The sequence below is a fragment of the Lithobates pipiens genome, unplaced genomic scaffold (assembly GCF_037356315.1).
Source record: "Lithobates pipiens isolate NorthernLeopardFrog02 unplaced genomic scaffold, aLitPip1_a1.2 Scaffold_1, whole genome shotgun sequence".
Classification (NCBI taxonomy): domain Eukaryota; kingdom Metazoa; phylum Chordata; class Amphibia; order Anura; family Ranidae; genus Lithobates; species Lithobates pipiens.
In genome coordinates this window covers 151,655,898-151,669,454 of record NW_027507685.1, presented here as the reverse complement: position 1 = coordinate 151,669,454, position 13,557 = coordinate 151,655,898, and the positions used below count along the sequence as shown (strand labels likewise).

At 45.2% G+C, this 13,557-nt stretch overlaps 1 protein-coding gene across 4 annotated transcripts in view; it reads left to right on the top strand.

Annotated features, from left to right (window-relative positions):
- Positions 1-13,557, top strand: part of NUP188 (nucleoporin 188) — a 169,668-nt gene that overhangs the window by 140,578 nt on the left and 15,533 nt on the right. For all 4 annotated transcript variants that reach the window (XM_077478559.1, XM_077478556.1, XM_077478566.1 and 1 more), the window contains exon 35: positions 4,518-4,718. In XM_077478559.1, coding sequence (XP_077334685.1) covers positions 4,518-4,718 — 201 coding nt within the window. The remainder of the gene's footprint in view (positions 1-4,517; positions 4,719-13,557) is intronic.

Below are 13,557 nucleotides of genomic sequence, written 5' to 3'. Positions count from 1 at the left end.
AATTATCACAACCACTTTCAGATGCTTTTGTAACGAGATAATCAATGTTATTCATTCACGTTACCTGTCAATGGTTATAATTAGGGCTGTGGAAGTTAAAAGATTAATTCCTCGATTAATCGTTAATTTTTTTGATCGATCAAAATTCTTTAGATCAATCAAAAAAAGAACTTGGATCTTTTCTTTCTACCCATGACCTGGCGTCCTTGCTCAGATCTAAGGAGAGAGAGTAAAGTTTATGGTCCGTGGTAACCCTTTTGATACTTGCTTGCATGACCACCTGTTTGCACAGGGGTCCATGCCATAAGGTGAGAGGGATTAGTTAGACCGGAGGTGGAGGGATTGTCATGCTACTGTGGAAAAAAAAAATGACTTACGTCAGTGCTACAGTTTGAATTTAAAACGTATTTGTGTGAACTGAGAAGTTAAGTCATGGATTGTGGAAACTAACTTGTGTCGGGTGATTGTATATAGTGTATACCACATTTACCACTGACTAATGCAGAGTTGCAATGCAAGGAGATCAGCTAAAAGTAGTTGGATCTGTATGTGTGTTATAATTAATCAAAATTAGTCGATTAATCGATTTAAAAAAATCGATTAATCGAACACGAAAATTTTAATCAGTAACAGCCCTAGTTATAATGTTATGGCTGATCAATGTGCGTGGGGTAACAACCGATGCAATCTATACATAGAAACCAAAACAAATAAGTTCAGAAATTAAGTTATGTGTAATGAAATGGAATGACACAACGAAAAAGTATTGAACATGCTAACTGATATTTATTCAATACTTTGTACAAAATCCTTTGTTGGTCATGACGGCTTCAAAACACCTCCTGTATGGAGAAACTAGTCGCATTCATTGCTCAGGTGTGATTTTGGCCCATTCTTTAACATAAACAGTCTTCAAATCTTGAAGATTCCATGGGCCTCTTCCATGAACTCTGATCTTTAGTTCTTTCCATAGATTTTCTATTGGATTCAAGTCAGGTAATTGGCTGGGCCATTTTAGCAGCTTTATTTTCTTTGAAACCAATTGAGAGTTTCCTTGGCTTTGTGTTTGAGATCATTGTCTTGCTGAAATGGCTGCCCTCATTTTCATCTCCATCATCCTGGTAGATGACAGCAGATTTTAATAAAGAATGTCTTGGTGCATTTTTCCATTAATCCTTTCTTCAATGATATGAAGTTTACCACTACCATATGCTGAAAAACAGCCCCACGCCATGATGTTTCCACCTCCAAACTTCACAGTTGGTATGGAGGTGTTTTTGGAGTGATGTGCAGTGCCATTTGACCTCCAAACATTGGTTGTATTATGGCATCCAATTAGTTAAATTTTGGTGTCATCTGACCAGACTATATTCTCCCAGTATTTCACAGACTTGTCTAAATGTTGTGCAGAAAACATTAAAATGAGCTTCAACATGCTTTTTCTTCAGCAATGGAGTCTTGCGTGGTGAGCATGCATATAAGCCATAGTGGTTGAGTGCATTAGTTGTTGTTTTCATTGAACGAATTGTAACTGATTTTTTTTTCAGGTCTTTCTGAAGATCTCCACAAATGGTCCTTAACTCTTGGACAATTCTTGTGATAATTCTTGTTACTCCTCTGTCAGAAATCTTGTGAGGCGCACCTGGCTGGTTTATGGTGAAATTATGCTCTTTCTACTTCTGGATTATGGCCACAACAGTGCTAACTGGAACATTCAGAAGTTTATCAATCCTTCTGTAACCAATGCCATCAGTATGTTTTCAACAATAAGGTTGCAAAGGTCTTGAGAGAGCTCTGTGCTTTTACCCATCATGAGATGTTTCTTGTGTGACTCCCTGGTAATGAAACACCTTTTTATAGGCAGTCAGTTGAGACTGAACCAGCTGATATTGATTTGCACTGACAAGAGACAGGATTGCTTTTTAATTACTGATTTCAGCTGGAGTATTGGGTATCCATGCCTTTTTTGCATCTTCCTTTCTTTGTGTTCAATAGTACTAGTACTATGTACAATAGTCCTTGTGTCATTCCATTTTATTACTCCTATCTTCATTTCTGAAAGTATTTGTTTTGGTTTCTTTGTATGTATGGGTTGCATGGGTTGTTACCGACGTGTAGTGAAAATTTCATGTCAATAATAGAAATATATTTACTGAGAAAAATGGTGAAGCGTTCAATACTTATTTTACCTGCTGTGTGCATGTATGTGTGTGTGTGTATATGTATGTATATTAGGGGTGCACCGAATGGGTTTTTTGGTGCCGAAACCGATACCAAAAATGAAAAATACACTAGGCCGAAAACCGAAACCGATACCGAAACAGCACCGATACCGAAAATGACTGTTTTTAAAAAATATTTTCATACAGCAGATGGACAGAGACTGCAGGCATAGTAAAGGAGATGGTCAGAGACTGCAGGCATGGTGCAGGAGATGGTCAGAGACTTCAGGCGTGGTACAGGAGATGGTCAGAGACTGCAGGCATGGTGCAGGAGATGGTCAGAGACTGCAGGCATGGTGCAGGAGATGGTCAGAGACTGCAGACATGGTGCAGGAGATGGTCAGAGACTTCAGGCATGGTGCAGGAGATGGTCAGAGACTTCAGGCATGGTGCAGGAGATGGTCAGAGACTGCAGGCATGGTGCAGGAGATGGTCAGAGACTGCAGGCATGGTGCAGGAGATGGTCAGAGACTGCAGACATGGTACAGGAGATGGTCAGAGACTGCAGGCATGGTACAGGAGATGGTCAGAGACTGCAGGCATGGTACAGGAGATGGTCAGAGACTGCAGGCATGGTACAGGAGATGGTCAGAGACTGCAGGCATGGTACAGGAGATCAAAGCAGCCTCACCGGTTCCCCTCAGATGCAGCCTGCCTGATAAAAATGCATGCACAGTGTTTTCCATGTATTCCAATGGCTGTAGTTCACACCATGCAGTCAGTTTCCGGTGCGGAAACTGACTGCATGGTGTGAAATAGAGCCATTAGAATACATGGAAAACACTGTGCATGCATTTTGTGCAAAAAAAAAAAAAACACACGGAACTGCATCTGGTGTGAACTGGCCCCAAGCAAGCTACCTGGTTCCGTTCCAACAGACTTCTATTGGGAATGCTCATATCGTTACCTCTACTAGCAATAACTTAACCCTTCCCCACTCTATCACATGGAGATAAAAACCTAGCTGGGTCAAAATCAAGATGATTATTATTTTTTTTATATGGTCAATAAAGGGAGTACAGCCTTTGTCCTGTGACCTGGTGTTATATAGCATGGCTACATTCACACAAGTGGCCAGAGGTAGATAGTTTCAGAGGCAAACTAATTACTTTTGGATGCAGCAGCACTGTGGGCACAAAAAACTTGATTTAGCTGCGGACAAAACTCTGCAATGCTTGCCCTGGGCACACTCTTTCCCCCTCATGCAGCTTGCCAGTGTCTAAATGCAGCCTTACCCATGCCCGGATCAGAGCGGTGATCTCCGTGTGTCACGGGGCTGTGCATTGAATTGCCCGGGCGGCTGCAGTAACAATGTCCCGCCTCCTGTAATCACATCACGCTGATTCATTGTTACTGCAGCCGCCCAGGCAATTCAATGCACAGCTCCGTGACACACGGAGATCAACGCACTGTCGGGCGGGACGAAAGGAGGACTGGGGACGGACAAGGAAAACACCCGTGCAATGGGCGGCACCAGGGGGCGGAGCCCCGCACAGGCCCCGCCCCCATTTTTGGCCCCATTATCGGCAAGATTTTCCTTTCGGCATTTTGCCGAAAACACCATTTTCGGCCGATATGTTTCGGCGGCCGAAATTTCGGTGCATCCCTAATGTATGTGTGTATATATATATATATATATATATATATATAATATGTGTGTGTGTATATTAAAGTGCCTGTTTAATCCCAATTTCAGTTAGATTGTGAAAAACTGTGGAATGTTTTCCAAGACGTTGACTATACATTTAGAGTGTGTCTTCTGTTTTTTAAAAGCAGAGTGGTTACACCAAATATTGGTTTGATTATTTTCTGTTTCATCTGTATTGCTATTTCTGTGACTAGCTTAAATTAATTCCCATGTTATATTGTTTTAAATTTTGGATAGATTTGAAAGGGCTTAAATCATCTGTTAGATTTCTTTTTGTTTTTATTGCTGTCTGTGTCCCCGTTAGGGGGAGATTCATCCTCTCTCTTTTTCCTGTTTACCATTATCACTGAGAGTGAAAGTGACAAAGAATCCTTACATTTTCAGTTGTCACCAGAACCGGATTAGAGGGGAAACACTGCAAATGGGGACAGTTCTGGTGTACCGTGTAACAACCTAATTTTGGATGGATTTTCTCTCTTGTCCTGTTTTGGCTTTAGGAACATGAGACATATATTGGAAAGAAAAACTTGCAGAGATTTTAACCCTCCCTTACTATACACAAAAAAATAAAAAATTATGTTTTATTTCTACTTTAAGTAGCGAAAGCCGACTATGACTAAGCATTTCCATTTTGACTTCTTATGAAGGTTTGTGTACTGGCATTACATTTGGCCAAGGAGCTGTGCCAGGCTGATGAAGACGGAGACCAGTGGCTACAAGTGACCAGAAAGTTACCCATGCTGCCCATGCTCTTCAGTGCACTGGAAGTCAGCCTGCGTGTCAAGCAGAACCTCCATTTCTGTGAAGCGGCACTTCATCTTTTGTTCACTTTGGCTAAAACTCACCAGGTCAGTTTTATTTGCCCTCTTTGCAGGTATAGGCATTTGTATCACATGGTATCCCTGATGAAGTTTAACTCTCAACAAATAGTACTTTTTAGATCTGTTACATGATCAAGGTATTTTGTTGCAGTATTACAACTATTTACAGCCCTAAAATTGTCTAAAGCAGCAATACTTTCCAAGTGATACCCTTGTCTACTATGGTATGTTGGTTGGCTTTTGCTGCTGTCAGTCGAAAGCTGTGAGCAGAGTGTGGGCCGGGGCTGAGCCCTGCTGTCTGTGTCAGCAGACACACAGACAGCGAGGCTCCAGATCGAGCATGCAAAGCTGCTTTCTATGGGGGTACTCGGCAGGGGGTAGGAGTGCCAGCGGGGGACCACAGAAGAGGAGGATCAGGGCAGTTCTGTGTACGATTGCACAGAGCAGGTAAGTATAACATGTTTGTTACTTATTTAACCACTTCCAGACCAGGCTTTTTCTGGCAGTGTTTGTAACAATCAGTATTTTTTGCTAGAAAATTACTTAGAACCCCCAAACATTATATATATATATAAAACATATTTTTTTTTTTTTTTTTTTTTAAAGCAGCGCGTAAATTTGTGAGTTTTGAAATTTTTGTGCAGCAGTACACAATATTTGTGCAGTGGGTCTTCTAACGCAATTTTATTTGTAAAAAAATACACTTTTTTGAATTTTAATGCAAAAAAAAAAAAAACCACAATACACAGCCTATTTTTTTGCAAAATTTAAAAGCTAATGTTGTGCCGAGTAAATAGAAACCAAACATGTTGCACTTTAAAATTGTGCACATACACGCAATAGCGTCAAACAACGTATTTTTTACTATCTATAGGTGGCGCTTTAAAAGCTTTTACAGGTTTCCGCTTTAGATTTACACCGGAGATCTGAGGCTAGAATTATTTTTTTTGAGTTGAACTAGATGGACTTTTGTCTTTTTTCAACCTGACTAACTATGTAGCTCAAAGCTCCAAAACGCAATCCAATGTATTCCGATGGTGGCTGTTCACATATGAATGCTCAAGTACATATAGCTCAATGCCTGATGCTCAAAAAACTACAAGAGCTACTTTTGAGGCACAACTGGGCATTTTTGGCCCCAAAGAATTGAATGGGAACATTTGAAAATGTACTAAACAAGTAAAACGCATTAAATACGCCTGAACAAGCACTCTGCTTAGATGTAAATGCTGACTTAATGTGTATGCTTGTTATATCCACTGTGGATCCTGTCTTCTCTGATCCTCCCCTTCTTCCACTGTCCCCAATTATTCTCCTGATAGAACCGAGGCTCGGGGACAAGCTGCACATGCTCAGTTTGCTGTGTAGTGCTAGAAATTTTTAATTTTTTTTTTCCTTTTGGAGAGTGCATGTGATCAGCACAGGGTCAGTCGGCACTTACCATTTTCCCAGAGCAGGGATATACAATTAGCAGACCTCCAGCTGTTGCAAAACTACAAGTCCCATCATGCCTTTGCCTCTGGGTGTCATGCTTGTGGCTGTCAGTCTTGCTATGCCTCACAGGACTTGTAGTTTTGCAACAGCTGGAGGTTCGCTAATTGCATATCCCTGAGATAGAGGGTCAGGGGTCCCACAGTTGCATAGGACAATCAGAGTAGAATGAAAACTCCTACTACAGACACTGGTAGAAGTCGCAAGACTGCTATATACTGAGAGAAGGTATTTAACAGTTTATATTTACTAAAATATTTTGCATTTCATGTTCTGTGTACTGTGGGAGAACAGGTATAGTGAATGTAGGGTCCTGGGGTTAGTAACACTTTACCATTTCACTTTGCAGTAAACTTGGCATGTGGAAGTTAAAATATGTGCTTGCTGAAAACGTTCTACAGTTTATTCTTTCATACACTTATCAGGGCTGAAAATAAAGCTTAAGGCCCCTTTCACACTGGGGCGGTGCGGGCATCGTCGTTGTTTTAGCAGCGGTATGCGGCCTCTAGCGGGCAGTTTTAACCCCCGCTAGCGGCTGAAACAGGGTTAAAACCACCCGCAAAGCGCCGCTGCAGCAGCGCTTTGCCGGCAGTATAGCTGCGCTGCCCCATTGGTTTCAATGGGTAGGAGCGGTGAATACACTGCTCCTTCACCGCTCCAAAGATGCGGCTAGCAGGACTTTTTTTTTTGACCTTCCTGCCAGCGCCATGCTCCAGTGTGAAAGCCCTCCGGGCTTTAACTTTAATCCCACCCGGGGGGCGGGCCCTGCTATCAACCCTCCTACTGCTAGCAGCTTCAGCTTCAGTTTTTATTTTGCCTAGTAAGGAGAATGACCTAGGAAACCCTGCGGGCCTCTCGATTCATATTTTTACTGCAGGTTTGCTGCTTTTTGCGCAAGATGAGAGATCCTGAGATCTTCTATCAACTGCCGGATGGGTGACAGGCTGGTTAATGATATCCTTGTAGTCTCCCTAGTCCGGCCATCGAGCATGAGCAGGCCACAGCTATGGCTCGGCAGGCCACAACATACCTCATGCTCCAGAGGTGGTCGTGAGCTTCAATGCTCTGGGGTATACATATGACCGGGCTACTGATGTCTGGATCACAGTATACCGAGGCCAACAGCTACCCTGTAACTGCACAGGTGTAGGTCTGTGATGGAATGTCTCCCAGCTCTTCAGGACTGGTAAGTAAGGCTCTCCCTACTTCGGTGGTGGGAGCAGCTGGGCATTCCCTGGGGGGGTCGATTTGGGGGCCACCTCACCTCCTTATCTTCTCTCCCAAGTCCCTATCACCCCTCCCTTCCCCCTCTGAGGGGGATGTGTGTGTGTGTGTGTGTGTGTGTGTGTGTGTGTGTGTGTGTGTGTGTGTGGTCGCTGTTTCTCACCTGAGGGGGCCCTGTGCGGTTGCTGTTCAGTCCTGGTCCAGGTCTGGGGTTCCCATAAAAGCAGTTTTTGTGGAGGTTGTCTATCTGTCAGCAGGCAGCTCGTTTTTATTTTTGCTCTCTTCACCGCATGGCGCCGTTCCGGTGGCCATCTTGGATTTGGGAAAGCTATAGATTCCCCTGGGGAGCTTCAGCAGCCATTTTCCTTAGGATTCCTATTGATTACATTGGCGGCCATTTTGTGAAAGACTGAATGCTTTCTTCACCGCTGGCCTCTTGTGACAGCATGACATGTGCTTTCTCTTGTTACTTCCTGTATCCACTATGTGTGTGGGACACTGGATGGCTCTGTGCTGAACGCTGAAGCTGTTCTGCAGATCGTTGCACCGCTGTTAGAGCTGCTGCTGCTGACAGTTTTTTCTCCTCTCTGCATCTGGGAACCTCCTAGGGACTACAGGCACTATTGTTGGCATTCACAGAATGCCCCAGGGTGGTGAGTCTAACGCTAAATACCCCCCCGCGCCGGGCGGCAGCAGGGGGGTGGGACCTTCACTGTCCTAATGTGGCAGACAGGATAAGGTCAGCATGGCTTCAGAAACTGGTGTTTCTTCCCCCGAAATCCAGGCTATAGCAACCAGGTCACCTGCGGGTAGTGCGGTGCTCATGGACACCCTGGTGGCGTTCCTTGACTGCTAAGATAGAGGTGGCAGGAAAGGTGCACGTAAGAGGCCCCTGCCCCCCCCCCCATCCTCTGGGGACAGCTCTGATGCAGACTCGGGCCCTGCTGTGGCTGGAGACATCTGCTCTGATCTATCAGACGTGGCTGACCAGGACCGTTCAGACAGTGAGGATGATTCCCCGTCCGGGTGCGGGCGTGACAAGGCGCTTGTTGGAGCACTTATCACAGCTGTGGGTGATACCCTGAAGATTCAGGAGCCAGCCGATTCCTCTGCTGATGTACCAGTCCCTTTTGGGTACCACAAGCCAGCACGTTCACCTAAGGTGTTCACGTATTTGACTTTAGACAAATTCATCTACAGGGAATGGGGTCGCTCGCAACGGACCTTTTTGTCCCCAAAAACATGGCGGTGTGTTACCCCTTTGAGGAAAGCCTTCTCAAAAAGTGGTTGGCTCCTCCGGTCGTGGAACCCCCAGTATCTAGGTTAAATAAAGTAACCACGATTCCGGTTGAGGGGACTCCTGCGTTCAAGGATCCCACGGACAGGAAGGCCGAAGCAGTGGCTCATTCCTTGTTTACGGTTGTGGGGTCAGCCATGCGACCTGTACTGGCATCCGCACTGGTGTCGCAGACACTGACTGAGTGGGTAAAACTTTTGCACAGCGAATTGGGAGAGCAGCATGCCTCCCCTGTCTACGTGGAGCTAGCAGACCAACTAGTGCATGGCCTTAAGTACGTTTGTGACGTGGCCCTGGATACTCTCCCTCTGCTATCCAGGGCCTCAGTGTCAGCCGTGGTGCTGAGGCGCATTATTTGGCAGAAATGCTGGTCTGCTGACCAGGCATCCAAGAAAGCCCTAATGGATCTTCCCTTCCTTTGCGAACGGCTCTTTGGAGCCTCGTTGGATGACATTATTAAAACGCCACGGGTGGTAAGAGTACACTACTCCCACAGGCCAGGAAGGCTAAGGAGCCACGCTGCAGGCAAGGGCCCTCCTTTTCCACTCACAAGCTGCTTTTCCGTCCGCCCGGTGCTTCAGCAAAACTACCCCAGCCTGACAGGACGTCCACGGACGGTCAGAAGTGTCCCTGGAGCCGCAAGCCTAACAAGCCTGTGAACAAAAGTGCTACCGCATGAAGGCAAGATACAGGTTACAAGATAGAGTTTCTCTCTTGGCCACCAAACAAATTCTTCCCCTCCAGCATACCTACGTCCCCGGTGAATTACACAGAAAAGGATTTTACGGTGAGTACAAAAAGCCTATTTTTTAAGGAGCTACACAGGCGCTATTTTTAGCAATGTAGCGCCTGAAAACCGCCTCGGTGTGAAAGGGGCACTGGGGCGGTGCGGGCGTCAGGTGCTGGACACTGGTGTAATCAATTAGACAGGACGTTTTTCACCAGTGTCTAAGGTGTTAGGTCACGGTTAATGAGTGCTCCTTAGATGACCTAAACAGGGTCAGGGGCTACGCTATCGGATCCATTAAAAGAGCCAAAACAAAAGCTAAAGTGGATGGTACTCGATACCGAAGAACGAGGTTTTACCTGTAACGCTTCTCTTAGGAGAGCTGGGCCCTGAGATCCAGCACCTTGGTCACATTGCTATACCACAGGTTTGCTCTGGCAGAGCGCTATACATTGCCCAAGGCAGTGGACCCTACGTACAGAGGGGACAGAGCTGGCATGACCCCAACCTGCCGTGATGGGTGAACATGATCGCCTAGATTGGCATGGTTGCATAAGGAGGCATGTCAATTTAAGTTTTCCTTAAATATACAGGATTCCCATAGTATGATGATATGCTAACCCAAATATTTTTGTGGGATAAGATCCTGCCAATATACTATTGAGCACAGTTTCTCCTGCACTGAACCTCTCCCCTCATTGGGGTATAGATGAGTAAGGTTGTATTTTGGTCTGCCCTGTTGCGGTTTCAGAGGCAGTATGTTCTAGTTATACGATGTGCCTGTTTGTGGTCTGCTACCGCATCAGAAGATCTGCCCCTGCGAGGGCAATGTTTGGCCCCTGTGTGGGTAATTCTGTATGTTAACGAAAAACTCAGTAAAAATAAATATATATATACACACAGGATTCCTTATGTTCATCGGAATAACGTGTCTGCATGGATACAGGTTGTGTAATGTTGCATAACACGTTCATAAAACACATGCTTGCAAGATGCCTGTTCCATAGCACACGTGTTATAGGTATGCGTGTATACAGCACGCACTTTCTTGTTTTTCCTAAAACATATTTGTATGAATTCACGCTTCCATGCACGCACGCTTCCATAGAGGCATATGGCGTTAATACCGGCCTCATGCAAATGGCCCATATGTGTATATGTGTTTATTTGCATGGGCTACAGAGGTTGTCTGCGATTCGCGGGGGAACAGCACCTCTTCCGGTTGGTGGTCTGGCCCTTCGGGTTAGCCACCGTGCCTGGGGTAAAGGCCCAGGGTATAGCCGTAATGGCATACCGAGGCAATCTGCTGCTGATAGATCAGTCAGTAGCATGGCTGGACCTAGGTGGTCCAGTATGGTCAAGTATCTGGAACGCCTGGGTTGGGATCCCAGTCTAAAGGTACTTTCTTATGGTCGGTAAAGAGTGTGGAGTGTTTGGAACTAAGCCCAAAAAGGGGTCAAGGCAAGGAAGAGTTCCTTACTTTTTCCTTTTCTAAGGTGCTAGGGAAGATGGCTTCATTCAAAGTGGTTCCCTATGCTCAGTTTCGTTCAAGGCTGCTATAAACATTATTCTGGGGTGCCTGGAACAAGTAGATCCTAACCTAGGCATTATCCAAAGGGTCTGGTCCCAGGGATACGTCAGAACCTCAGCAAAGATGGCAGAAAGGAAGATCCTTTATGCTGATTTACCTAGGAGGTTGTGGCTACGAAGGCTGGCCTCTAGGGATGGAGACCAGTCCTGAAAGAGACCACTGCCCGGGGAAGTGGTCAAGCTCAGAGAGCCTTGACTGTCAACATTCTAGAACTTCCGATGGTACATCTGGCTTAATGGCCTGGGTGTTTAGATTGCAGGATTGTTCTCTCAGGGTACAGTCCGACAATGCCACATCAGTGGTTTTCTTCATTTACCAAGGAGGCACTAGAAGTCACACGGCCAGAGGGAAGTGGGCCATGTTCTGGTTTGGGCAGAGGAGCTTGTACCTTGCCTATCGACAATCTTCATTTCGTGAAATGGAGAACTGACAGGCAGCTCTCTGGAGCCGTCAACAATTGTTCCTGGGAGAATTGCCTCTGCACCCCGACTTTTTTGCTGACCAGATAATTTTGGGCGTCCGAGTTCAACAAGAAGTTGGACAGCTTTGTGTCAAGGGCTAGGGATTCACTCATGTATGGGACAGATGCGTTGGTGACCCAGTGGGATCAGTTTTTCACTGATTTATACGTTCCTGTCAGTTCAGCTACTCCCACAGCTTCTACGCAGGTTCAAAGTGGAAAGGAAGCCGGTAATACTACTAGCCCGGCATGGCCCAGAAGATCCTGGTATGCAGAGATCGTGAGGTTGGCAGTAGGGAAACCATGGACTCTTCCATCTAGTCCAGACTTGCTTTCGTAAAGGGCCAGTATTCCATCCGGCCTTACAATTCGCTAAATTTAACAGTTTGTCTATTGAAGCCCACATTTTAAAGAATCAAGGGGCTTTCAGGTTCAGTGGTAAAGACCCTGATTAATGCAAGAAACCGGGCCTCTAGGACCATTTATTATAAGGTCTAGAGGGCCTATGATTCCTGGTATGAAAACTAAAAGATGGCATTCTCGGAGGTATGTCATAGGTACATTCTTGCCTTCCTACAGTTGGGGGCAAAAATTAAGCCAGCTTGAATACCATCAAGAGTATAACCTTTATCATTGGTTTTGAAAGGCCGCTTGCTTCACATTCTTTAATCTGGGCCTTTTATACAAGGGACAGTGTGTATAAATCCGCCAATTGGGTCGCACTTGTGCCCTTAGGGTTCAGTTTCGTTTTTTTTGGCTTGCAAGGACAGCACCTTGGGCCGATGCACCATATTCCGTTAATCCTCCTAACTGGGGAATTGGTGTTCTTTGTTGCGATAGCCTCCGCAAGAGAGTTTCAGTGTTTGGCAGCTTTCGTTTTTATAGTGCCATACTTAATTATTCTTAGGGATAGGGTGATGTTAAATCCTCACCTAGCCTTTTTTTCCTAAAAGGATCTAGCTGTTATTTGAATCAAGACGTTTCTTACCTTCCTTTTACCAGAACATTGTTCTGCGGAAGGAAAGTTATTACTTCCTCTCAATATAGTAAGAGCGGTAAAGGTATATTTGAATATTTCAAATACAGGCAACGTTCAAATCAGCTATTAAAATGGTTGCACTCTCTCGTTGTAGTGAGAGCAGTCAAGGCCTATCTGAAGCGATTGCTCATATATGGAAAACGAACGGTTTTGATGCTACCAGGAGGTCTCAGGAAAGGGCAGATAGCGTCTAAATCAACTGTTTTAATGTTGATTCGTCAAGTTATTCAGGCTTGCAGTTTGAGGAAACAAGTGCACTTTACCAGGGAGGTAAGCGCTTCATAGGCAGTGCGTTACCAAGCCTTTGTGACTCGGATTTACAGGGTCACTACTTGGTCGTCTGTGCATACGTTCGCTAATTTCTATCAGGTGAATGTAAGACAGCAAGAGGATGCGGCTTTTGGTGCAGTGTACTGCAGGCAGCAGTATAGGTCCTCACGTCTGATGGCGATATGCGTTTGTGTCTCCCTCCCCTCAGTAGGCATTGCTTTAGGACATCCCACTTAGTAAATATTACTATGAGCCTCTGTGTCCTGTGATGTACGATAAAGAAAATAGGATTTTTATAACAACTGACCCTTAAAATCCTTTTCTTGGAGTACATCACGAGACACAGCGCTCCCGCCCCTCTTGTTGCTACAAAAACTGAGGTATTCCCTGTAGGGGAGGGGTTATATAGGGAGGAAACTTCCTGTCTAATTGATTACACCAGTGTCCAGCACCTGAAGGTGAGATATAACCCATTTAGTAATTATTACTATGAGCCTCTGTGTCCCGTGATGTACTCCAAGAAAAGGATTTTACAGATAAGTTGTAATAAAAATCCTATTTTTTAGCGCTGCTTTACTGTCGTTTTAGAAGCGGTATGCGGCCGCTAGCGGGGCAGTTTTAACCCCCGCTAGTGGCTGAAACAGGGTTAAAACCGCCCACAAAGCGCTGATTTGCCAGAGGTATAGACACGCTTCCCCATTGATTTCAATGGGTAGGAGCGGTGAATTCACCACTCCAAAGATGCGGCTAGCAGGACTTTTTTCACC